Source organism: Mercenaria mercenaria, chromosome 1 (assembly GCF_021730395.1).
Source record: "Mercenaria mercenaria strain notata chromosome 1, MADL_Memer_1, whole genome shotgun sequence".
Lineage (NCBI taxonomy): Eukaryota > Metazoa > Mollusca > Bivalvia > Venerida > Veneridae > Mercenaria > Mercenaria mercenaria.
In genome coordinates, this window is record NC_069361.1 from 38,782,569 (window position 1) to 38,810,496 (window position 27,928).

General features: G+C 33.3%; 1 protein-coding gene across 1 annotated transcript; it reads left to right on the forward strand.

Annotated features, from left to right (window-relative positions):
• Positions 1–7,546: 7,546 nt before the first annotated feature.
• On the forward strand, positions 7,547–27,807 carry LOC128557463 (dentin sialophosphoprotein-like). The gene is made up of 12 exons (XM_053544842.1): positions 7,547–7,636; positions 10,814–10,968; positions 11,788–11,848; positions 12,371–12,417; positions 13,025–13,070; positions 18,508–18,554; positions 19,846–19,906; positions 20,430–20,584; positions 21,273–21,513; positions 22,134–22,226; positions 22,609–22,698; positions 23,346–27,807. Exons 2-12 carry the CDS (start codon positions 10,868–10,870, stop codon positions 26,253–26,255), a joined length of 3,852 nt encoding a protein of 1,283 aa, XP_053400817.1. The 5' UTR covers positions 7,547–7,636; positions 10,814–10,867; the 3' UTR covers positions 26,256–27,807.
• The last annotated feature ends 121 nt before the right edge of the window (positions 27,808–27,928 follow it).

The following is a 27,928-nucleotide window of genomic DNA, read 5'->3' on the forward strand; positions in this document are numbered from 1 at the left end:
AACTTTAAAAACGCGACTGTTATGAAAACCAAACAACAGATGTTCGTCAAAAAACCCCGGGGGGGCCCCGGTTGCCTCTGGAAAGGGGGAATTTCTGTTTTGGGCCCCTCTGAATAATTTTTTTCCAAACTGTACAAAAAAAATTTATTGGGGCTTTTTTAAAAAAGTTTTAACACGGGGAATTTCGTTTAAAGGGGGGAAAGGTTTTAAAGGGAAAACTAATTTAGCATATTTTTCGTTTTAAAACCCAGGCCCTTTGGGTTTTTAAAAAAAACCGTGGGGGTAGTTTTTTACATTTTGGGAGGAATAAAATGGGGGAAATGTTATTTAGATCCCCCCACCGCCCTTTTTTTTCTTTTTAAGTTTTTTTGACAGGGAAAATCTTTTCCCTTTAAAAAAAATTTTCTCCCGTATTTATGTTATTTTCGGGATTCCAAATTTGAAGACAATCCAAACAAAAAGAGGGGAGGATTTACCGGGAAAAACGGGGTGGGGGCACTATGAACACCCTGCTTTTTTTATTAAATATAAATTTTGGGGGATAGAAATTTTTTGTAAAAAAACCCTTTTTAAAGCAAATAAAACATAAAAAGAAAATTGTATTTTAAAAATCAACAGGGGACGTTTAAAGATATCTAAAATTTTTTTTCGCGCGAAAAAAAGGGGGGCGGGTTTTTACACTTAATGATGTCGTCATCCCCACTTTTCATTTTTTTTCGGTCATAATTTTTACATAAATTTAATTTGATAAATTATCTTTTCAAAGAATTGCAAGACCTTTTTTTTTAACTTTTAAAAAGCGTTTCATTTTTTTATTCCCGGTTGACACAAGAGGGTTTTTACGGAATCAGGGGAAAAAAGGGCGCAATTTTTTTTCACGATAGGGAATATATTAAGTGTGATTTTTTTAAAAATTTTTTTTTAAATGCAGGCAGCCCCCCCCCGGAAAATTAGCCAATTTGTTCTCAGTGACAAAAGTAACAACAGAAAAAGCTTAAAACTGTTTTAGTTTTTGGGAAAAGGGAAAAATTTCCATGTGGGTTTATCAAAATTTTAACCTGATTTCAAACGTGTTTAAATCCCGAACCAACATGCGTTTTTTTAAAATAAAAATCTTTTGGCATTTGGAGGGGGGGTCCCGCCTTTTTTAAAAACGGCAAATCCCAAAGCCAAAAGCTTAAAACAGGGAAATTTATGGGGGAAAACAAAAAAAAATGTACAGGGAAAAAGTAAAAAAAGTTATACTCAAAAATTTGTTGTCACAAAACCCCGGGAGAATTAAATGAGCAATTGCTAAAATTTTTTAATTAAAATGAACATTAAAAATTTTAAGAAATGCTTGAAGTTTTTTAAATTTTCCCCAAAATTTTAATTCTGCTTTTTTCATTTGGACAAGAAATGAAAAAGAATTTTAAACCCTTTTGGAAAAAACTAATTTTTAAAAAATATTTTAAAATTGAATAAAATGGTTTTGTTTTAACTGACATGTCTTTCCCAAATTTAAAAACAATATGAAATTTTTTTTTTCATAAACCCCGTCTTTGGGTTTTCTTTTTTCTAACATTCCCATTCGCTGTAGGTAAACACCGAATTTATTTTTTCCCCCCTTTTTTTAGTGTGTCCCCCTAACAAAATCCCGTTTTAACAAAAAAAAAAAAATACGGGGTTTTGTTACTACAAAATGGGATATACGGAAAAGTCTGGTTTAAATTTTTTCTTTTAGAAATACGGTCCGTTTAATTCCCCCCAATAACCCAAAAACCCAAATTTAAATTTTAAAAATGACACAAATTTTGGGTCTGTTTTTAAATTGCATACCCTTTCATAAACCGGGGGAAAAAACCCGGCCCGTATACAAAAAATACAAAGGGGTATATCCCCGTTATCAATGCAAATCCCTTCCGTATATGAAACAAGTTTCGGGATCCGTATATTTTCGTTTTACCAAGCATATACGGGCTTTGTCCGGTTTGCCCGTAAGCAAAAAATACGTTTCGTATTTTCCCCTATTTGACCCCAATTTCGGGATCCGTATATTTCCCTTTTACCCAATTTCCTTAACCCGGGGCTAGTTTCCTTTGCCCCTATATCAAAAAGTACAGTTTGTATAATTTTCCCGTATATTACAAAAGAACGGGATCCGTATACTTCCTTTTAAATGCGTAACGGAAAAAAATCCGAAGCCCCTATATTTAAAAAAAAAATGGGGCCCTATATGCCCCCAAAATTTTGATGCAATTTACAAATCCGTATATGACAAAAATCGGGGATCCGTAAAACTACGTAATTTTCAAGCGTATACGGAAAAAAAAACCCAAGCCCGGGTATATTAGGGGGGGAAAATTTTTTTTAAAGGGGGGGCCGTAATTTTCCCCGAAAATTAATGCCATCACAGTCCGTATATGACAAAAAACGGGGTCCCAAAACTAAATATATTCGGGAAAATAAGGCTCGTAAAAAGTGTTCCCCCTATATTCTAAAAAAAACGGAAAGTATAGGGAAAAAATTTCAAACCCCTTTTGAAATACATGAAAAAGAAACTTAAAAATTTTTGCAGGACACGAATAAAAAAACCATTTTAGGGATTTTTTTTTTTAAAAATTTGTATTTTTGCAAAATTTTTACGGGGAAAAATTCAAATTTTTGTATTATTCGGGTATACGGGGTCCCCTATATGCATGACAAAAAAATACGGGGCTTTCCCCCTATACTAGGAAGGTTTTCCCAATACGGGATGAAAAATTTAAAGGGCCGTATATTTGTTTATACTTCCCGTTTTTAACTCCCCCATTTTCGAAAATAAAGGGACCCCTACAAACCCCCCTTTATTGCCCTTTTTTTTGCAGTATTGTCTGTTTAAGCCCCAAAAGATATCCCTTCTATCATTTTTAATTTTTTAAAAAAATGGGGTTACGATGACGTTTTAATTTCATGTATTTGCTTAAAGTTACACAAAAAATTGAGGGGGAAACCTGTTGATCTGCCTTGTCTGTCCCCTTCGGGTGTTTTCAAGTATATCTTAATCATGTCTACCCCAAAAAAAGCGACTTGTATTTAATCTTTATATAACTGGCAGAATGTTCCATTTAAAAAGTTTTGGGGTAATACATTTTCAAATTCCCATACCCTCCAAAAATATAAGTAGTCAAAGTAGTCAAAAAATACAATAAAAAAATTAAAACAAATCACTTTATTTTTAACCAACGTTTCGGCTACATTAGCCTTCTCCAGAGTTCAAAGTAAACATAACAAAGGAAGTGACGTCAACGTCAAACGACGTCAATGACGACAACGTCAAAATTTAATAAGGAGTTTGGCGTAAAAATCATAAACAGGTTCATAGTATGATGCATAAATACTGGTGAAAAAATGCAGTATAAGTGCAATGATTAAGGAAAGGCACCAGTAAAAACTGATTATGGAATACACACACAACAGTAATATATACATATATAACAAGTATTTTAGAAAGGCATTAATACAGAATTTTTGAATTCTTTCCTTGTGGAGACACAGTGCCCAAACGATAAAGCCTTTTCCAAAGATTAATTACTTTATCAATGGGCATAAAAGAGAAATCCTGGATAGTATGTCCTTGAGAATTAAAATATTCAGAAACATTAGTAGTAGTTTCTGGATAATGATTGATATCAAATCTATGACTATTCATTCTTTGTGAACATTGCTGGTGCGTTTGTCCAACATACTGTTTCAAACATTTATTACATGTTATTAAGTAAATAACATCAGTTGAACTGCATGACAGATCATGTCTAACATTATAACAAGATGAATTGGTGGAACTAGAAAATGAATTATCTTCATTAATATTTAAATAGTGTGTACAGCGACGTCTATAACATTTACTTACACTACCATTTATGTCTTTCTTGCTCAGCTTAGAATGAACTAAACATCTTGAATATTCTTGGGTTTAATAGGTTTATAGTCATATAATTTCTAACACTCTCTTGTTGAGAATACTTAAGAAGATTCCAATATTGGTTTATTATTTTACCAATATTAGGCAAAGAATGATTGTAAGTACATACAAAAGGAATGCCTTTATCCGTATTTTTGTTATTGCACGAATTAAGAATATCTTGCATTGCTAAAGAAGAGGCTCTCTTTAACGCCTAATTTATAACACATTTAGGGTAGTTACGTGCTTGAAAGTATTCTCTGAGCTTGTCCATTTCCTTGTCAAAAATGGTATTATCCGAAGTAATACGCCTAAAGCTTAACTGTTAACCTGACTAAAGGGAATACCCTTTATACATGAAATTGGGTGACATGATGAAAATAAGTGCTATGTACTGATGACTGTTAGTGTCTTTTTTATGAACGCTAGTGTGCGGGATACCATTTTCATCTTTTTCTATGTTAACATCTAAAAAAGTAGCTGTGTGTTTAGAGTAACAGTATGTAAATTTTATAGTATCATGAACTGTCAACAAAAGTCTAATAATTCCTCTTCTGAATGATTCCAGATGAAAAAAATATCATCTAAAAAACGTAACCAGATAAGTGGTTTCTTATCACAGGAGTCTAAAAATTATTTTTCAAGTTTACCCATAAATTGAGAGGCAAAACAAGGAGCCATTTTTGTTCCCATAGCAGTTCCTAATGTTTGAATATAATCAATTTCATTGAACTGAAAGTGTTTTTTTGTAAGTATTAATTCTATGATTTTAGAAATGGGGTTAACAGAATCCGGTGATCTACTACCATTTTCAAAAACATATTTGCAAGCATCTATGCCCTCACCATCAGGAATATTACTGTATAAAGATAATACATCGAGTGTTACAAGATATGCATCTTTATCTATGCTAGAGAGGTTTTGTAACTTTTTGATAAAATTCTGCATTAACAAAGTCTCGGTTACTAACATATTTTATGCAAGTCATGTCGTTTACAAGTCAATATAAAGATTTATTTCTCATTTGTACTGTTTGAATCATGAAATCGGTAACATGATTTTGTTTATCTTTTATTAAGCCAAGAAGATAATGATCCTTGCTAACTATGTTATAAATATTCAAACAAATTTAGTAAGGACATGGCCACTATTGCGGTTTACGTTGCGTTCTTTTTCATTTATTTCGCTCTACATTCGGCAATTTATCTTAAGAAATAATAATATAGTAGTCAACCACAACTTCTGGTGTATTATGATGTTTTTGTTAATGAAATAAGAAATAAAAATGGGATGTACTGACCTTTCCCTCTTTGTCACCTTCATCGTGATCGAACAAATTATGGAGATAGCCATTGTCCATAACAAAATCCGAGGCATCTGTCTCCATCTTTCCCCACAATTAACGACAACTATTAACGTCAAGATAAAATTAAGTGATATATAAATGATTACATTGAATTTTATCTGACTAAACTACTTTGACATACCATGACAGGAGATAACTGGGATTGACAAGATCAAAGTCTCGGTTACTAACATATTTTATGAGTCATGTCGTTAGTGCGGTTGAGTTCAGTTTCTTTTCATTTCCAGGATTTCAAAGAGGATCTTTTATACCACCAATTTACAGTATGTTGCTGCAACAAATTATATAGAGGATATTACGTGTGTGTCTTTTCATATTGACTTTATTAAACGAGTTGAATGAAATAATAAGATGCGAGGCTCTACCGAGCATTTTATCAATTCTATTCGACGAGTTTAATAAATTCAATGTGGAAAGTCACAAATGCAATATTCTTTTTGTCACAATTTAGCTCGTCCTGTCGAAACGTCAAAAAGTCTACTTTCTTTTACTATATAAATAGCTCAATTTGACCAACGTCTCCTATACTATAAACGACGTCGACGTCAAAGCTTTATTACGCTAGTGTATTATCGTTTCTATGTATTGGGTTTATTACACTCCCACGGCGTCAAACGTGTGATAATATTAGGTCATTTAACATTGTTCTGTACAATACGGAGATATATTTGGACGAGTACCCAGCTGAGAAAACCATATTGGACGAGCCGCTAGGCGAGTTCAATATGGTTTTCTCAGTACAGTACGAGCCCAAATATATCTCGTATTGTACAGTACAATGTTAAATAACCTTTTTATTCTATATCTATTTTATCTTATCATAATAATAGTTTAAATTAAAAATGTTTCACTGAATATTGTATTCCTGCCTTTTCTAGTTTTTCCCAGCTTGGTATGAGTGCAAATATATATTATACAGAACAATGTTAGACCTTAAATAACCTTTTTATTCTATATTTATTTCATTTCATACGTAATATGCGTAATTCATTGAATGTTTTTTTTTCTGCGTATCATCATTAAAAAAAGTATATGGTGCAACCTCCCAACAATAGCCATTTGGCGATTTGGGTGGTAATAATACTTAGCTGAGATATTATGCCCACAAACATTGTCAGCAAGTTCGGTGAAGATCGGATGAAAACTGTTCGACTTAAAAGAGTGACAAGGCTAAATCTCCGTTTTTTTTAGTAATTAAAGGACTATAATCAAAGAGTGTCTGGTACAATTTGGCTGGTTATCGAAATTGGCCGAGATGTAATGCCCACAAACATTGTCAGCAAGTTTGGTGAATATCCGACGAAAAGTGAATTATAAAGCAGACATGTTTTGGATGCTGACCGCCCGTCCGCTGTCATTCATAATCTTCTCCATTTTGTTTCTTAACCGTTAAATGAAAACTGCTGAGTAGCTATTCAGACAGTCAGGGCTGATACCAATTTCTAGGTTTCGTCCGGAACGGCTTCTTTTAGCGACTTTTCAAATATTCCAACATCTGATGATCCTTTTTATTGTATTTTTAAGTTTTTGATTATTAACGAACGTTTTAATATCTAAATCAGATAGCATTGTTATCCACTGAGTCGTTTTTGTGTGTTGTAAACAAAAACAAAAACTCAAATCAAATCCAGATTTCAAGACGCATAATCAAACTCTGTACACAGAGCGCCTACTTCATCCGATTTACATTCGGAACATTTTCACGCGTTTCGGGCTTTATCGTATGTTTAACATGGGACTGTTGAACCGTCCAAATACAGAAAATACAGGATTTTTGTACGCACGTGCATCCAAATACCGTAATATATTGTACGGTCACGTGTTGCAAATGAACGTTCGCGATTGGATAGATAAAATAGGTATAGAATAAATATTTGTAAAACATATTTCAGTTTTAATTCAACAGTGTATTGAGTTACACTTTTAGTGTTACCGACAAGGCAATGTTCAAGCTGTTAATGATAGGAGAGCTCCAAGCATTGATTCAGGCACGTGATACGATGCACTAAATCCTCAAAATTAGAAGATGAATTAAAAGTTGACCGTGAAATGATTTACTGTCGTCTTTGGAAATGTAGACGGAAGTACACGGCCCAGCTAGCATTATTTCGAGCCTCTGTTGATATTTGCTGAAATAAACTTCATATTTAGTTAGACAAACAACGCAATTAATAACGCATGTGTACTTTAGCATTTAGTGAGACACAGATAATCATATGACAAATGTCGGTTATCTCTCATACATGTATCATATTTAGCAAAAATGTATATATCATAGCATGTAACAAATGTGATAAAAGTGGGTTAATTGATTCATTACGCTGAATAATTAGAAAAATAGTGTAGAGGTAAGGAACGTTTGTTCATAACTTTGCAGTTTCCGTTTCTGTAATTATATTTATATAGAATAAGAGAACTAAATTGTCATACACTCCGTTAAGTAGTGTATATCAAAAGTAAGTGCATCTCGAAAATAGTTGTTCCACATGGTGACATATTCCAAACGAAACTAAATGCTATAAATAACATAAAATCTCATGTATCTCTTTTGGGGACCGTCATTGGAAACATTTATGACGTCATGAAAACAGGCACTATCGTGGCTACAATGAAAAACTATATTTTTCAATCAACGCTTCTATTTGCAAGACAGTGGTATTATTTATCATATTTACAATAAAGTATAACAATTAATAATTTCATCATTCTCTTTGAAATAATTATTGGAGGTATATTTTCCATACCCCACCCAGTACATTATACTGTTTACGTAATTTGGTAGTCCCGATTTTGTCGAGTTGATTATGAATATGCAGCTTCAAAGATAAGAGCATTTGATTGTGAATTTGCTAAAACATCATTTACAAAAACAGGGAAACCCGATAAACTTTAGCTTTAATGTCGTGTTTGTGCTTGACAAACACATTCTCCTATGAAAAAGAAGAGCATGTTACAATGTCAGCCTCATTTTGTATTATGAAAAACTGACCAATGAGAGTTTATTTTAAGTCTATTTGGCACATTTTTTTAATGTTTCTATTAATATGCGAAGCATTGCAATAATAGGGAATCGATCCTAGTGCTTCCGACGAAAATCGGGATCGATCCCTCTACGGTAATATGCGATATATACCGAATGAGATATATTATCGAATTAAAAAATGCGGTCCTCCGGCACGTGCACAGAGCGTCTGACTTCGGATTTTTCGGAAGAATACGCTTTTTCCCTGTGCATAATGAGCGTCCTCATAACTTGTCCGAACTGCAACGTCTTGCACATCAGTAAATCTACCTTTAAATTGATACAAACGCATATTTCTGGGCAAGCTGATGACCTGTATCGATTTCCAATTGAGTCATTGCCTTATTGCATATTATTATTAACCTTGCCGGATCATAATGGTTTAAGAGGTTACCTGTTTTGGCCATTAGTATGTTTGAGTTTGTTTCTATGTATCTAGTAAAATGACTGTTTTCAATTCAATTAAAGAATAAATTATGGTTATGCAGATACTGTTTTGATAAGAAATACACTGGACTGTTTAATGTGGGCGGAAGCGGAAGGCCTTCATGCGTGCTTTAAATAGTCCAGTGTATATCATATTAAAAATATAGTAATGAAAAATGGATTTGGAAATATATGGGAAAAGCAATCTGAAATGAACAGAAAATGATTTCCCCTTGCTTTTAAACAAAGGATTCATGATCAATATTTACAAGAATGAAATGATTTAATATAAAAAACAACTAGTAGTTATAACTACAAATTATTTAAAGGCAGTTTTGAAATAAACAGGTATTTTTACACCCTTCATAATTACGCGTATTTATGTAAAATTATAACAGCCTTTCGAACAAGAAATCATAGATTCCCTGTTGAAACAGGAAGATGGATAGGTGTTCCATTAGCTGCACGGAAATGTTTTCTTGTGGACTTAACGAACTTGGAGATGGATTTCATTATTTACTTTGTTGTATTATTTTTTAATAACGAAAGAAAACAATTTGTTTAACAATCTTATTACAGAAATTCAAATGTTATAAAAATTCCCACAGCTGTTGAATACTGAAAACAAATATGAATTAATAAGACTATGTAATTGTTTATATATTATTATGAAAACTGTAAGAAATAACCCTTAACAATATCCAAAGACAACTTTTTAATTTCATTAAATATATGAATACATGTACTTCTCTCCATTTAAACGTTAGCCATTATTATGCTATGTTAATACTTTATCCTTTTTTATGCTGTGTTCATTTACTTGAATCATTGTGTTGTGTTTGTTTACCATATTATGCTGCTATGTTCGACAAACACATTTATACTAGAATTTTTACTATGCTATGTTTGTTTATCACTCTTATCATAGGATCATTATATGCTATGTTTGATAATCGCATTTATGTTTGAATTATTATCATGCTATGTCTATTTACTGTATTTATGCTACAGTCATTATAATCTATATTTGATCACTTCAATTATACTAAAATCATGACTTTGCCATGTTTGTTTACAGCATTAATGCTATAATTATTATGTTATGTTAGTTTAAAACAGCACTTATATTTCATAAATTTTAGTCTGCTCAATGCTATAATGTTGTTTTGGATAAATTCCACTACAGAAATAACAAAACTGTTACCAGACTACATAAAAAAAGCAACGAGTTACCATTGCTATCTACCGTAATTATAATTTTCTACTTAATCACACTGTTAGATAGCTGCTCTACATACATAAGCAATAAACCATGTCACAACACTTTACACAAGTATGGCCAAAAACAAATTAAAATATCACTATAGTGTTTATACTGACATTTGTTCTAATTATAACTATACATGTATATTTATATAAAGTCTAAGCACTGAGTGCACACAAATACTGACATTTACCACATTTAATATGTATAAACTGTATGCAAGTAGTATTGCTCTTATTATTTCGTTTCTGCTACATCTGCATTCAAATAAGCTATAGTACTCACATGCAATATGCTCTTTAAATTACGTTAATGATGTGTACAATGAAAACAAAACTGGAGACCGATTAAATGTTTTTACTTGAATTTGATGAGAAATTAATATTGTTTTTCATACACAAACTGTCTCGTATCAAACTATTATTTTTATCATAATCGAACTAAAGAAGAAGTCAAGGTCATACAGCAAGCATTTTGCAAATACTTTTCTTGTATTTCTTTGACTTTAGTAACTATAACAGTTTAAATACAAGACACATAACAATTTCAGACGGAAAAAGACGCCAGAACTTGATAATGACAGGAGAATAAGACAGAAATTATTGCCTTCTATAAAATAATTTCCACTTGAGGAACAGACGAAAGATACGTACGTGTGTGTTAAAATGCTAGTCTGCAATATTTCAGTTATTGAAACATCAACGGCGCTTGATTGTAATGTCAATTTCCATACAAAAATCGTAGCATTTATAATCCGAAGTGTTTCATACGTTGAGAGCAGTATGAAATATATACACTGATTTTATTTGTCAGTTATAAGCTCCACGGACATAGTTATACAGTATTCGTAATATCCTCAAAACTCGAATGAGTGGGCCGAGCATTCCAATTCCCTGCTCTGTGCATCAACATGAGTTAGAGCGAATGAGGAAAAACGTTTGCCAATTACAAACTGTCTCGATAACTAGGTAAGTAGATTCTACCAGCCACATAATTGATTTATTTGGACGCCACAGTGCCTAATAAAGTTCAATTATGTGTTTTTTATTATGCATTCATATTCAATTGTAAAATGTACCTACACTACGAAATACATATGAAATATCAACACGGGTTGTAAAATAAGTAACTGCCATATGTTCACAGAAACAAGAGTAAACACCGTTGACGTTTCAATGGTGTAAATATAGAATGTGAACAGATAATTTCATTTGGCTCATCTCACCATGAGACTATGTCTAAATATTTGCTTTATCTAAAGTATTAAACGTAGCCGCAATACCATATTAACATTTGTTAAATGATAAATACGTTAGTATTGTGCCACTTTTGAAGAAATAATCCATGATTTACACTTATTATTTCTCTGTGTGATACATGCTAATAAGTTAAGGTAGTTGTATTTATACGTGTAAACTATGTCTGCGCGAAAAGAATATCCATATAATACATGCATCTCTAACACAGCATTACACAGAAACATTGATTGATAGCATCTGTCAAGTTGTCAACACTGATGTGTCAAGTAGTTTATTCCGAAGACCACACTTAAAATACAATTTTAACAAAATTTAATGAGGAAACATAGATACAGGTAACAGTATTTCGTCCAAAATTTTGTTAAGCAAGCCTAAGTACTCATGTCTCGTTTTAACTTTTTTTTGTATGTGTAGAAATGTACGGGTGCCAACACTTTACTGTATTATTTGTTATTTTTTAAGTTTGGCTAATTGCCTTTTTGCTTATATAATTAAAATTAATGTTTATTTATTTCAACGAATGTCTAGCCCAGACAAGAGCAGTACTACAAATTGTGTAAATTCAAACCTGGGCAACGTAAGTGGAACGGTAAGTCTCGATTTCATGTGTTTGCAGTAAAATTAGTCATATTGCATTCTAATTTATTCTTGTTATATTTTAAGACATTTTATTCACTAGCAGTATTGGCAATGCGTGTAAATGTTAACTAGTCTTATCATAAAACAATTATTTGAAGTGAGCCTGCATCAGTTTATTCCGTATTATTTTTGTTCAATTTCTCTCTTGTCCGTACACAACAAATCACAAAAAATAGCTACTGACATGATCACGCTGTCACTGTCCTATCACGCACCGTAATTATGTCACTTAACAAAGAAATCAAGCACTGATCACGCAGCGATTCTATATAATCTTCACTCCGTGATAATTAAAAGGGATGTTCAGTAAATACGACAAATGAGGGTAGACCACATTGTTTAACTATCCAATAGGTCAACCCAAACCAATTTTACTTCGGAGAAAGTACCATATAGTTGGTCTAATATTAAGTAACACATTTCCTGAATTTCTCTTCTATGACAATAATGACTAACTTATTTTATATTTCAGGATACCAGTAGCTCAAATGATTCTCCGGTTACATCACAAATCATAAGGTTAAAAAATTGAAAAAAAGTCATGTATACAATAAGATTGTCATGCATTTTAATGTAAATTGCTTACAGAGATAAAAAAAAAAGACATGTTTGAAAAAGTTAATTTGAATTCATAAACTGAGCGTGTATTACTAGTATTGAAGTGAATATTTTTCGACGATCTTACTAAACATTGCACTTTCGCAGCAGTCTGATATTAGCAACAAAGAATGGAGTAAATTGCTTTATCTGTAACATAAATAAAGATGTTTAATAGATTGTTGTTATAGTTTCAAATTACTCGCAGTTCTAGACGCTTCAATTGATCTTTAACTGAAAACCAGTACATAGGTTCTGATAAAGGAAACGTATTATTACCATTATTATTTATAACAAATAAACTTTAAAAAATCTGTATATTCTGTTGAATACTATCACTTGTTTTGTCTCCAAAAAGTAGTAATTAACATAAGAATAAGATGTAGCAAAATATTTAAGTAACATACTTTATGTCATGAAACTGAAATAGTATTAAAATAAGATAGAAGCCGTAATATAATGAAATGCATTTTATTCAGATGCTTTATATATTACACGTACCTTTCTAAGAACATCTTTACCTTTTCAGTCCTAACGACGAAAGTGCAAGGACACCAGGAACTTCAACAGAAATGGTATAAACTTTATCAGTTTGATAATATCATTTTGACAGTGTAATGTAGTTATGAAATAGTTTAACACAAATAAAGCCGCGAGGTCGAAATGTAAGTAACCACTGCATCCAAAGAAACAGCTTTTGCTTTTAAAAAACCACCAAATCGAGACAATATACACGACACATGTATATTAGCTATTTCTTTTTTAACGTTTATCATTTACAGGGAAAATAAACGTTAAGGGAAAGTTTATAATGTAATAAGAAGAAGAACGCAAATGAAACCTGTTCTTATTTGATATTACTGTAAATAAAAACATAATCCCCTTTATGATCAATAATGGTCGTGTTTTTAAACGTTGATAAAAAGCTTATTAACCACTCGACCACTAGCTGATGACATGTATGTGTCTTATAATCGCGTAATAATATTAATCAATTACAGTAAATTAAATGTAAAAAGGAGGTTTTCGAGTATAGATGATCAACCTAAAGTAGCCATTACTGTAATAAAACGCCACGGACTCAATAACAATACTTAAAACACTGACTGATGTTATTCCTTCGCACTCACAGTACTGTAATTTTAATATTGGACTGCTTTCAATGGAACTCAGTACTGTATTTTCCGCGTGAAGTCCAGTAGTTTTAGGTTATATAACATTGTTCTGTACAATACGCAGATTTATTAAATACCTATATAAATTCTGTAAAAACTAAGCGTGTACTTCACAATGAAATATGAACAGGCAGAAAAAAGAACGTACTGTACCTTTTAAATTCCGTATTGTACTTTCCGTATTGTACTTTCCGTATTGTATGCTGCCGGACTACTTTCATTAATATGCATGACCTTACACAGCTCTATAAATAGCGCACATAAAAACTTCACTTAGTTCCATTTTGATATCGATAAACATTGAAGATTTCGTTCAATAACCAGACAATAAACAAAATGGTAGTGGTATATAATAAAAGGGTCATTATAAAACTAGCTAGATCTGGGATTTTGTATTCGGCTCTCGTGTATTTTGCAAGGTCGGATCACATTTGGCGCTTGCGCTCCTCATGAGATCCGATCTGGCAAAATCCACTCAAGCCGAATACATCATCCCAGATCGAGCTACTGTTATAATAACCCTATTATATATGAACTCGTACCCAGCTGAGAAAACCATATTGGACGAGCCGCTAGGCAATATGGTTTTCCCAGCTGGGTACGAGTCCAAATATATCTCGTATTGTACAGTACAATGTTAAATAACCTTTATGTTCTATATCTATTAAGAAATGAAATATGTTTTCAGCGTTCATGCAAATTCATGTTTAATTTGCCGATCCTATTCTGTCATTCATTTCGCATGAACACTGAAAAAAAGTTTCATTTCTTATATTTACATTATATTTACTTTCTTTCTGTAAACAAGATTATTTTATAAAATGCACATATTTTGTTGCATTTAACATTAAAATCAGCTTCCCGGTAATTCTTTTCACCAGACGGGACAACTGCAACGTTATCTAAGGAACGTTCTCCTTGACTATACGCGGACGTCGTCAAAACAGCGGCCCATTATCACTAGGCAGCGTTGGCGTAACTTTGGCGCCTTTCCTTTTGCTGTTCATATATGAAATGAACGTCATAATTTGCAATGGAAAGGAATAGGGCGGATGTAAATATTTTAAGACTCTATAGTTTTCACTCAGTAAATATTTTAGTTTAAATAATATGAAATAAGGCAAAGCCTCAAAGCGAGCTCAAAGAAATCGGATTTAGCGAAAAATATTATGCATCATTTATTTGTCACAAAGAAACTATTCACTACTCACAAGAATTCAGGAGAACCCATTCACTTGAAAAAGTCTACATTTCATGTCACCATACCTGTAACAGTGAATATCATATGTTGCAAAAATTATGGGAAGCCGGTGTCACGGTGACGTCATTACCGCGTTCCCGTTTCTTTCTGCTTATTAATGACATTTTTCCTTTTTCTGGCCGATGCTTGATCTTTTAAATGAAAAAAAAAATTTCAAACAACTGGAAAGCATTCTTTCATTATTTCATTATTGAGTGATGAATATTTTTTAGCAATTGAATGAAGTTCTGTATTCACTCCGGAAAGAAGTACTTCCTGTGAGCACCTATCCGTTAGGGTGCGCTTTTCAAGAACTTCCGACGAAACTTTTCAAATCCATCACTAAGTGTGGAAGTATACTTGCGTTACCGTAAAGCTCGATTCTCGAGCAGGCCCTGCTCTTCGAGCTCGCTATCAAACGACAAATAATCCTGATTTCAAGACGCATAATCAAACTCTGAACATAGAGCGCCTACTTCACCCGATTTACATTCGGAACATATTCACGCATTTCGAGCTTTATCATATGTTTAACATGGGACTGTTGAACCGTCCAAATACGGGAAAATACAGGATTTTTGTACGCACGTGCGTCAAATACGGTAATATATTGTACTGTCACGTGGTGCAAATAAACGTTCACGACTGGATAAATAAAATGGATATAGAATAATTTTTATTATTTCTCACCTATATATTTTTAACCAATTGGAAGCTTTTCTTTCTGTCACGTGACAAAACAATAGAAACCAGTATTGTACTGTGTGTCACATTTTCTTAAGTATATATAATCACATCCGAAATCTACAATCCATAATCTCCATATTTTTTCATGTTGGACTCAAGTCCCAAAAATCCGTATCTTTTTCATATTTGACGGGACAACTCTTCCGATTCCTTATTAGGAGATTTGGAATTACTTCCCTTGTATAAAGCGACAGCATTTAATTTTTTTTTTTTGAGAACAAAAATGCGATAACTTTCTGATATTTGAACGAAACATGTTAGTGTAAGCAGTAAGCACTCAATTTCTTAGTTAGAATGTTTCCTACCCAATTATCATGGTTTCGGTTCAAAATTTCACGAAAAGTTGTTTTCGAAATGTTTTGCACCTAGAGTAGATCAAAATGAATAGAATCAGAGAAGAACGTATTTTAAATTAATGTGTGTTGTTTGCGAGTTAAAATGAATGATGTTTCGTTTCCTACATCTATCGTAAATAACTTCATAATATTGGACAGTTTATTTGATACTGGGCTGCACGAGGAAAACGAATAGTATACACAATCAATGTACGTGTGAAGTCCAATATTTATCAATAGTTGGATTCAATACAAATACATTACTGTAACCCACTGAAAGCAGCCCAATATTATAACACAGTACTAATAATAAAAAATAATAAAAAAAATATCAAAACAAAGTTTTATGTATAGATGCCTTATCAATATTGAAGTAATCGCAAACGTTTTTTAAAATAACATTATTCCATTTTCTGCCTGCGTCGACGTAGTCTTACTCCCTAAACTTGCTAGAGCAACAATATCCCTTGAAAAAAATTATTATTTAGGTTTCCAGTTTTAAGAATTGTGCAAGAATTTGATCCCTCTCTACATAAAGATCAGTTTTGTAGGACCAATGATGATAGTTCTGAGAGACTGTAGTAAATTCCTGGATTTTGCAACGAGGGAGGGCCTTCTAGTCATACAGTCCCAAGTCCTCTATATTGAACAAAGCGATACTGCTTGCATTAACTTTGAAAGTAAAAGATTAACTACAGTTCTACCTTTAATTGAAAACAAATCAACCATAATAATTCGGTAGTGCTTTTTTACGTTTAACTACCCTTTTAACAGTTTTTCAGTCACACAAAAATAATAGTAATAATTTACGAACCTTCATACATAGTCCATTTTTGTTATGTTAAAATCCACAATTCTGAATTTATCAGTACATGATAGAAAAACACTAATGCTAACACGATTCTGAATGTTCTTGTAAACGCCTGCAAATTATATTTTTGTTGTGAGTATTGAGAGGAATTTTAAGCATTGGCCGTAGAAATTATCTACCGTTATGTTCAGATTTCATGTTTATTTGAATATAACTTGCAGTCTACCTTCAAGCAAAATACTGTGGAAAAGGTGAAACACATTGTGGCCCAGGGTTTTTTTATGGAATGTCAGGCGAATTTCTAAATAACCATTCAAAACGATAATAATTTTAGTGACTATTCTAGGTCCTTCTTTCACATTTTGTCCAATACCCTGATTTATAGTTGATTTGTAGTACATACGCCGCTTGTAAAATGTTTGAGTCTCGTTTAGACCGAAAGTTTATCCCAAAATATTGAAATCTTACGCGCAGTCAAACAAAGACTACATTTAGTTCTTTTTAAAGAACACTATACATACTACAAACTGTTTCGGACATACGTCCAAATGTTTCCTGGTTATTGCATAAGACACAAAAAGCCAACGCCATGTAAATTTAATTTGAAATGTTGTTTATACATGCATTACTGACCACAGCTAGCTAGGTAAACCAGTACACAATAATATCACTTGTTTATATACATGTAAATTATGTGTGAGCAGATAAAACTAATTGTATAAATTGATGGTGTTTGGATTTTTGTGTATAATTCAGTAACCAGGTAAAATTTCAAATTAATTTCCTAAGACTTTATTCTTCACGATTTGCTTTATAATTGGCTGTAATTATTTTTTTCAATGTAAAAATCATCTTTAAAGAGGCACCACAAAATAACTGTATTCCTTTGTATTTCCATGATGGTATTGTACTATTTATTTGACCTGTCAAAACATGTTCCCGGCTTTCATTAAATTCTGTTTACACCTATATAAGATTAACATGAAAGCCGGCAGAAACATGCTTTGACAGTTCAAATAAATAGTGCAATAATTAAACATGATTTGCATGGAAAATATCAGATATACAAGAATTTAGTTTTGAATTAACAGTGACATTTATTAGGCCAAGACAATGTGTTTAATGTCTTACCATTTTTTGAAAAAATGTAGTAATATGTACATAAAGTGAAATTATCATACAGCAACTGATATTAAAGCGGTAAAGCACAATAATACACAATATGGTCATATGGCGACTTTCCACCTTTGATGGTGCGGGAAGACACCAGGTACCCCTCCGTGCCTTATTTCATCACGAGCGGGCACCTTGGTAGAACCACCGACCTTCCGTAAGCCAGCCGGATGGTTTCCTCACATGAAGAATTCAAAAGCCCTGAGTGAGGCTCGAACCCACATCGATGAGGGGTAAGTGATTTGAAGTCAGCGATCTTAACCACTCGGCCATGGAGCACACGAACTAATTTATGAATATTTCACGTCAATGGTTTATACGGACTTCTTTATTGGTTATGTCATAAAACAATGTTTTCAGTAAGATATATACCTCAAATGATCCAATATGTGAAATGCGTTTTCGCGTACGAGGTATTTCACGATGATCGTAACTGAATATATGTTATTGCATAAGAATGTGGAAAGAAGGTAGATGGTCAGATTTCATTCATACTCTGCCATAACAAATGTTGTTGACTTTTATATTTAGGTTGACATTAGTTCAAATGGAACCCGGATCGGATCACAGTCTACGAGGTTAGAAACAATTCAATAAATTATAATGTGTAACTACAATTTATATTCATTTGACAACTGTTGCACCTCAAAATGGTAGCAGCGCATTTTGGTAGTCACTTACCAAACTTCGGCCGAGTTTTGGTAGTCACTACCAAAATGCGTTACACTCAACGCAATTTGGTAGTTTACAAAAATGTAGTACCAAAATGCGTTGGATATGTTTACATCCAACGCAAAACGGTATTAATAATAATCCCATGATTTACAAAAAGAACATTTTGTGACAAATGGACAACATTATTTCAAAGAGAGTCATGATGGAATATAGTCGCTCATCCAACCTTGACCTTATGACCTTGAAAATATAACGACCCTAGAATTAGTCAAGCAGGACAATTGGAACACAGGTGACATTGTATACCTTATTGCGGAGGAAGCTTCATTTCTGAGTAAATGACCCACCATTTCCATGCGTTGTCCGGGGAGGACCCCAAAATACCACTCTCATGTAAGAAAAATCTAAATTTAACGACGGAGAATTTACTTATTCGGAACATTGTTCAAGTAAGCCGACGCCTACATTTTATCATTCTTCTACGTTGTGTTTCAAAGATATCCGTGGTGATTTCTCGAAACCTCTCACCTTTAAAGAGAAAACATTTTTTTTTTGCCGGAAATATTCATATAAGCCCCCCGAAAACACGCACAGAATTCACCATTTATGTTTATGTGGGATGTTTTAAAAATATCTAGGAGGAGGACCCACGTTTTATCCTCACATTTATACTTCGTTTTACAGAATTCAACATGTTCGTGCTTTTAAAAGTCACGGCGGACTATCTCTCCGACAACACAAGCACATTAAAACAACAAAACAATACAATATTATTGCATATGTACCCTTGCAACGCATTTTGCCGCTACCAAAACTCGGCCGAATTTAGGTAGTGACTACCAAAATGCGTTGCTACCATTTTGAATTGTAACAACATCTTTATATTAAGGAAATAGCATTCATTAACACAGTTAAAATGAAGGTAAGATCTAACAAAAAAACTTGTTTAAGTTTTCATTTTGATTATTTGACAGTTTACAAAGAGCAGTAAGAATTTTATGAGAAGTATCTTTCTTATTTACTTTTATAAATTACACGAAAACGAATCTTTATACGACTGTATTTTCATTACGTTTGATTGTTACATTTGAAGGAATCTGTCATAAAATGTGTTTAGTGAGATTAGTTTTACTATACTACATCGCAATAGTTTTAATATATTTCCTTACGGTACATGCCACATTACAATTTTAGTTCCAATTTGATTTGTTGTGGAAGGAAAAATTCAGACAAGCAGTTGACCACAAACAAAAAGGTATGTGATTTACAAACTGTAATTTAGACAGTATTGAGTAAGCCTTTAATTATTTCTCGATATATGAGTAACCATTCCAATAAGGCAAATTTACTTTTTGTAAAATTCAAAATAATTCGTCCTTTATGATTGAAAAGCATGCTGCAAAATAGATTTGCTGTTTATGTTTGTATATATTGCCATGTGCTTTTTGTTTCCGTTTATCTAAATACTCGTATTGTATATGACAACACTTTGAATATGATTTGCCATACGACCGCTTTCATTTTTCGCTAAGTGCACAATGAATATCTACGGCATCATTACTTATTAAATAATTAAAGATGTTGTAGAATTTCAATGCTTAACCAATAAAAAAACGTTTTTATCTACCATTAAACTCTTATTATATCCACAAAATAACGAAAATGCATAATAGAAGCTGGAATTTAAGTAAGCCTATTCAAGGCAACTTTTTTGTAACAAAGTCGTTTCTACATGTATTACTCTCAGTTAAAGCATGTTTAAAATTCTTTCTGTTTAGGTTAATAAAATAATTGGCAGAAATGATGCAACAGAACTAACAGCAGAACTTGATAGACATCCAGAAAAAATAGATAGGATAAGGAGTCAGAAAGAGGAAGATCAGTCAAAACAGATAACAGACTTGTCTAAAAAGTTAGACTTGCAGCAAGAACTGTAAGTAAGCCATATAGTTGCTGAATCAGATACTGATAAATAATAAAATCTTGGAATAGATCATTTGGAAGCACAGAACGCAACTAGCAACATGATAGCAGAACGGCTTAATTGAGTAAAAGCAATAAAGGTTCATTTTAAATGGGACACTCATGGGCTGTCATAACTCCACAAAAATAGCTGCTAGTTGTACTATACACGTTATGCCTGATTATACTGTACAATATACTGAAGGATAGCAAGAACATTTCTCCTGACCAAATCTCAGTTTCAAAGAAAATGTCATTGTAAACCTTTAAAAAAGCTAACATTTTGCATAATGATACGATTTAGATAATACAGGTAGAGGATTTGCATACCCTGTTGTTTCTGTTATGTTTAATTTTGAATAATGTTCGTAAACGGAAGGTATAAAACAGAGACTCGGTTTCAAATAAATAAATGATCGGAAAGAGGTGTCTAAGTACTTCGCGCCTGACCTAAAAGTACAAGACCAACGCCCTCCTGCACTCCTGATCCTCTCTCCAGTTTTCTCATTAATCGCCCCCTATTATATTGACAAACCTTTCTTTTTACAGGGAAAAAGATAATGTTTACTTCTATTCAACGAAAGATTTGCAACGGATACTGAAAATGGACTCTAGTTAGTAATTATGATATAAGATATTGTAATTTTTCGATTTTCCAGTATCAACGAATTACTTAGTAGTGGTATTGAGATAGCGGCAAAAGGGAAGTGGGTAAATTCAGCTGATTTAACGGAACCGAGGCATCTGGCCACCGAACTTCAGAGAATATATAAAAATGAATGGAGAGACACTAAAAGGTCATTGATTGCTAATTTGCATAATTACAACAAAAATGCAGCTCTGCCTACATCTCCTTTGAAGGAAATTGATGTTATCAAGTGGTTAAGCTACATACTGCAGGTAAAGATCTTCTACATTCTACCAGCTTTTATACACGTAGTACATTACATTTATTTGAAACACGTTAACTAATTATATTTTGCAGATAAGTAAGGTAGTATTGATTTCCATTTTGATCATATTTGTTAAATAAGTGATTCTTGATCTGGGCCTCACAGACTTACATGCGTTGTTCTGAAAGCGTGATACGGGTTACTATGGTGGGAGGAAAAAATCGCTGTACGGAAAATGTATTGTTGTTGTTGTCGCTCGCTTTTAATATAAAAATACGACGTTTTCAATTGTTTCTGCATATAATAAACAGAAAATTCAAGCTTTTTATCATGGATAATGATTTTATTTTCAGCGCGTGTTATGTAAAAAAAGTATATATTTTACTCGTTGCGACGCCACACGTGAGTTTTTTCCATACGACTCGATAAAAATAAAAACCTTGCAAATACTTGGATATCCTCTATAAACTATACGGTGATAAATAACATATCTATCGTTATTTCTTTATTTGAGAAAGAATATACTATTATTTATTACAAAATATATGTGAAGGGTTTCCGCTAAAGATTTGAAAGCTAACACCAGTTTTCAACATATGTTCTAATTATTTATCTGTATCTCTCTAGGAATGCTATTCCTTTTGTGAGACGAAGGCAAACTTACCAATATCACAGTTTTTCGCAGCATTCAGCACAAATGCAAAATTGGAGTTTGATATGGTAGGCACCGGCTTAGTTATTGAAATTACAGTTTGTTTATATCTTAAATGTATGAGATTTAATTTTACAAACTATACGCTTGTTTCAAAACATTTTCCTGTTTCACGTAATATAAGTACATGTAATAGATAGATATAATTATTTAGCATACAACATATAATATATGTTTTATATAAGATATCACGAACATGATAACATACTTAAACACGAGAATTTGCATAAAACCACGGCTATATGTAGCCATAAGATAAAATTACATTGCAGTTGCATCATATCACAGATTTGAGACCAGTTTCAGGACAGTCCATTTAGTCTACCGACTATATCAAGGAGCTTTGCTCTCTCGTTGACATATTAGTGCATTATAATTCATTTACTTCAGGTAAAGTGTTCTGATGTTGAAAGATATTACTTTTTAAAGATGAGAAAAATTGTCGGAATGCGCAGCGATGTAATGGAAGGCATTGTTCAGGTACATACTTCTAAAACCATATAAATATGCTAATATTAAATGACGATGCTGCAATGAAACATATCATTTTTCAGTACTGTGATCGAAAGTGATAGACAGCCAGCCTTAAAGAAATTACAAGCAAGAGCAAGAATGACTGAATCATCAAGGCTTCTTCATTTATATTTTTCACTACTGATATCCCCATTGCCAATTAAAATCAAGCCAGAACAAAATATTAGACAAGTGGGATCTCTAAGCAGTTTCTTAAATAATTTTTGTATGTTTTACCAGGCATTAGAATATGCACTTAATGAATCAGCAGATACTAACATCTTGTAACATATGAAATGTTAAACTTAATGAATAGTAAATCATTACCCAAATATGTTTATACTGACTGTATTAAAATAGGAGTCTTGAATGCTTTCACGGATAACATACAAAAGACGTCATTTCTAATATTATTACCAATATAATTCTAAGTTCATACACTATTGACTTACAAGACCCTCAGGGAAATTGAAGTGTACTTTTATTTATCATAATATTGAAACTTGGAGCAATGTTATTCAGTATTAAACTTAGACTGATAATCTACTGATAAGCTGTTATTTCATTTCTTTTGCTATCAGTATGACAATTGTTTTAGTGATTTAACTTTATAGGGATTTTTGTCAAAGTGCGTATCTGAAGAAGAACAGCAAAGCAATGCTGATATCATAACCGTCGAACGTGACCAGAATAGGGACTGCGAAGAGGGTGAGATTTGTAACAGTGCTGATATCATTAATGACTCTAGCCACGAGGATGATGAGAATCGTGACAGTTATAGCGTTATTGATCCGAACAGACTGGAAGAGATCAGCAAAGTGAGAGAAAACTATGACAATGCAAATACCATTACTGACTCCAACAAAGGAAGCAACAAAGAAGGAAAAAGATATGGGACTTCAGAAAGCAATACTGATCCTAACAAATGGAAGGAAACCAGGAAAGAAGGCAAAATCTCTAAAAACACAGAAAGCGTTATCAGTCCTAACAAACGAAAACGAACCGGCAATAAAGACGAAAAGTCTGACATTGTAGATAGCATAACTGTTCCTAGAAAACAGGGAGGTAGCGACGAAGAAGGCAAAATATGTTGCTCTGCAGATAACATTGCTGATCAAAGTAAACAAGAAGGAGGCGGCAAAGAAGGCAACACATCTGACATTGCAGATAGCGGAATTAAGCCTAACGAACAGGAAGGAGGCGGAAAAGAAAGAAAAATATCTGACATTGCAGATAGCGTAACTGCGCCTAGTAAACAGGAAGGAAGAGGCAAAGAAGGCAATATATCGGGCACTATGCATAAGATTACTGACCCTATCAAACAGGAAGCCAGCGACAATCAAGACGAAATAAATGACATTGCAGATAGCATAACTGATCCTAACATTGCTGACCCTAGTATACAAGAAGGAAGCAGCAAAGAAGGCAACACATCTGATAATATAGATAGCGTAACTAAGACTAGCAAATTGAAAGAAGGTGGCAAAGAAGGCATAATATATGACATGGCATGTACCGTTAGACAGCCTAGTAAACAGGAAGGAAGCGGCAAAAAAGGCTTATTATCTGACACTGCAGAAAACGATACAGATCGTTGCAAAAAAATAGTGAGCGACAAAGACGGCAAAATATCTGACACTGCAAATAGCGACACTGACCCTAGCAAAAAGGAAGGAAGCTGCATAGAAAGAAACATACTTGACACTGACGAAAGCGATAAATATCATTGCAGAGAGAAAAGGAGCGACAATAAAGACGAAACATCTGACATTGCAGACAGCGAAATTGTCTTTGGCACACGTGGAGACAACGAAGACAAAATATCTAGCACTGCAGAAAATGTTGTTGACCCTAGTGAACAAGAAGGAGGAAGCAAAATCGGCAACACATCTGACATTGCAGAGGAAGGCAAAATTTCTGACTCCTGTGCAAACAGCGATACTGAACCTGGCAAGCACAAAGGGTGCGGCAAAGAAGGCAAAATAGGTGGTACTACTGGTAGCGTAACAGACCCTAACAAACAGGAAGGAAGCGACAATAAAGACAAAATATCTGCCATTACGAATAGCGTAACTAACACTGATAAACCGGAAGGGAGCGCCAAACCAACTCGCACTACGGATAGTGTAACGAATCTTAGCAAAAAGGAAGATCGAGACAATGAAGGCAAAACATCTGGCACTGAAGAAAGCATTCATGATCCTAGCAAACATAAAGGAACCAGCAATAAAGACGAAATATCTGACATTGCAGAAAACGAAATTGGCTCTAGCATACAAGAAGATAGCAACGAGGAAGGCAAAATATCTGGCATTGCAGATAACATTACTGCCCCTAGTAAACAAGAAGGAGGCTGCAAAAAAGGCAACATATCTGACATTGCAGTAAGCGTTACTGAGCCTTGCAAACAGGAAGGAAGCGGCAACGACGGCAGATCATCCAGCAATACCGAAAACGATACACATCGTTGCAAAAAGATTGGGAGCGACAAAGACTGCAAAATATCTGAAACTGCAAATAGCAACACTGGCCCTAGCAAACAGGAAGAAAGCGGCACAGAAGGCAATGCATTTGGCACTGTCGTAAGTGATAATGATCATTGCAAAGAGAAAGGGAATGGCAAACGCTGCAAAATATCTAGCACTGCAGATTTCGTGAGTGACCATTGCAAACAAGATGGAAGCGATAAAGAAGGTAATATATCTGACACTGCAGAAGGTCTTATTGCATCTAGCAAGGAGGAAGGAACCAGCAATGAAGACGAAATAAATTGCATTGCAGATAGCGTTACTGGCCCTAGCACACCACGTGTCAAACAAGACAAATTATATGGAACTGCAGATAACGTTACCAAACCTAGTAAACAAGAAGGGAGTGGCAAAGGAGGCAAAATATCTGGCATCGTAGAGGACGTAACTAAGCCTAGCATACAGGAAGGAAACGACAATGAATGCAAAATATCTGACACTCTTGATAGCGTAATATACTCTAGGAAAAAGGAAAGAAACGTCAAGGAAGACAACATAACATGCACTGCAGAAAGCGTAAATGACCTTATTAATCAGAAAAGGTGCAGAAAAAAAGGCAAACTATCTGACATTGCAGATCGCATTACAAGTAACGGCGAAGTAGTTGAGGAATCATGCAAAAGGGATATCGCTACTGATACTAATAAAATCATTTGTAGTTACATAATGCAATTAAAAAGTAATGATGAATGTTTGAAACAGTTTCAGAAGTATGTAACTGTGTGCATAAACGCTTGCTGGAAAGCAGTAATAAGTTACCCACCTGTACATTTGCAGTTCAATTTAACTGGTAAATACTTCAAAGATGTCGATGAAAAGTATGGACTTAAAAAATACACTTTAAATATGCCTTATCGAGACACGAGCAAAAAACATGATGAAATTGCTTTGGTTGTGTGGCCACCTTGTATAACCTATGAATATGGCGGCCATGAAGAAAATGTTTTGGCGACCGAAAATGCTCGTGTGGTCGTCAACTATTTAGATGAGTGCTAAAATCATTTGAATGTAGTAAAACCTATGTATTCGTTTGTGTTATATTTGTAGTATTCTTTAGTAAATATGAATGACAACTTAGTTTTTAGCTACATGTCTATAGAACAGGACATAATACGTGCTTTTTATCATGTTGCGTCGAATGACAAGAAACGATGACAAGACATCAACAATTTACATGCGTTCCTTTGAGATCGAATTGTCACTTTTATCTTTGTGTATTGCTTGAAGTAATTGAATATGCTGTAAAAGAGTATTGTATTTTGTAGCCAAATCGTATATTATTACATCCAACATATGCTTAACAAGATACTGTCTGTTTAGTAACAAAATCAGCTCGTCTCAGTAATATTTGAAAACTGGAATTGAAATTGAAATGCTGGTTCGGCAAATTTAATTGTAGAGAGTATGGATTTCAAATCGTGCACGTGTATGCCAATGAGTAAAAGTTACTAAAGGCTGCTGTAAATTTTAAAGTTTTAATAGTTTTTATAGTTTCGTGCTACACGTAAACCTGTCGGAGCCGCGTACTAAAATTGACAACGTCATTGAACCAGAAAATAGACATTTGCCAATTAAGATTAAGTGGACTGTGGTTGCCTAGGACGATCGATATTTCAAAGGGACCATCTCAAAATAATTCAAATATATTACATGCGGTAGGAAAACATGCCTATAATGATGATAAGATTAAGTTTATTGTGCCACTACTTTGCTTCAGGGGATATAGATTTTGTTTTGTCTGTCCGTCTGAGAAAATTGCATTACACATGATGCCAGAAGTATTTGACTTACCATTATTGCACTTTACTGAAATATTTTTCAACATTTTTTTAGAAGTTGTGCATCTGAGACAAAGTGGTCGAGGTGAGCTTGTGTAATTGCCCTGTGTCCGTCGTCCATTGTCGTCGTCCGACGTAAATAATTTCAATTTGAAATCAGATATCAGAATTTTGCAAATATTATGATGCCTATTTTTCAATTCCAGGACATTGTATACTGTAACATATCATTTAAGAACAAAAATGAGTATATTATGTTTAGTATCAATTTTTTTGTTTGTTAAAACATGTATATTTTGAAAATCATACTTTTAATTTTGAGATACTATTTCAATGTTTGATTTAATTTGTATTTTTGAATATTCATTTCCTAAAAATCATAATTTGTGCACATCTTACATATGTCAAGAAAGTTTAAGATGTTTGCCTTATAGCACTTTTATCCAGTCTCGTTAAGAAGTTATTATTATTATTATACCAGATTTATATAGCGCCCTTTTCATGATAAACACGTTCAAAGTTGTCAATGGTATTTATCTGAAGATCTTTATTTAATGGATATACATGTAGATATTTGTTTTATCATCAAAGACTTCCAGGTTTTATATGTAATCAGATTATTAATTGTTTGATAAGAACATCCTTTGTTAAGTCAAATACTAAGAAGGTATATAAACCTGATTTTCAAAAATAAAGAGATATACTTTGTATTAGATAGATAACATTGACTTTGTGAACAAATTAAGAACTCTGTGATAAACTTTGTGTTAATAATTTAAAAGGAAACTTTGTTTTTATCTTAAGTAACTTTGTGAAAGTAAAAAAACATTATTGTTTAAAATTTAATTGTTGAAATATCAGAAATAAAAGTTTAGAAAACATTTAACAGGA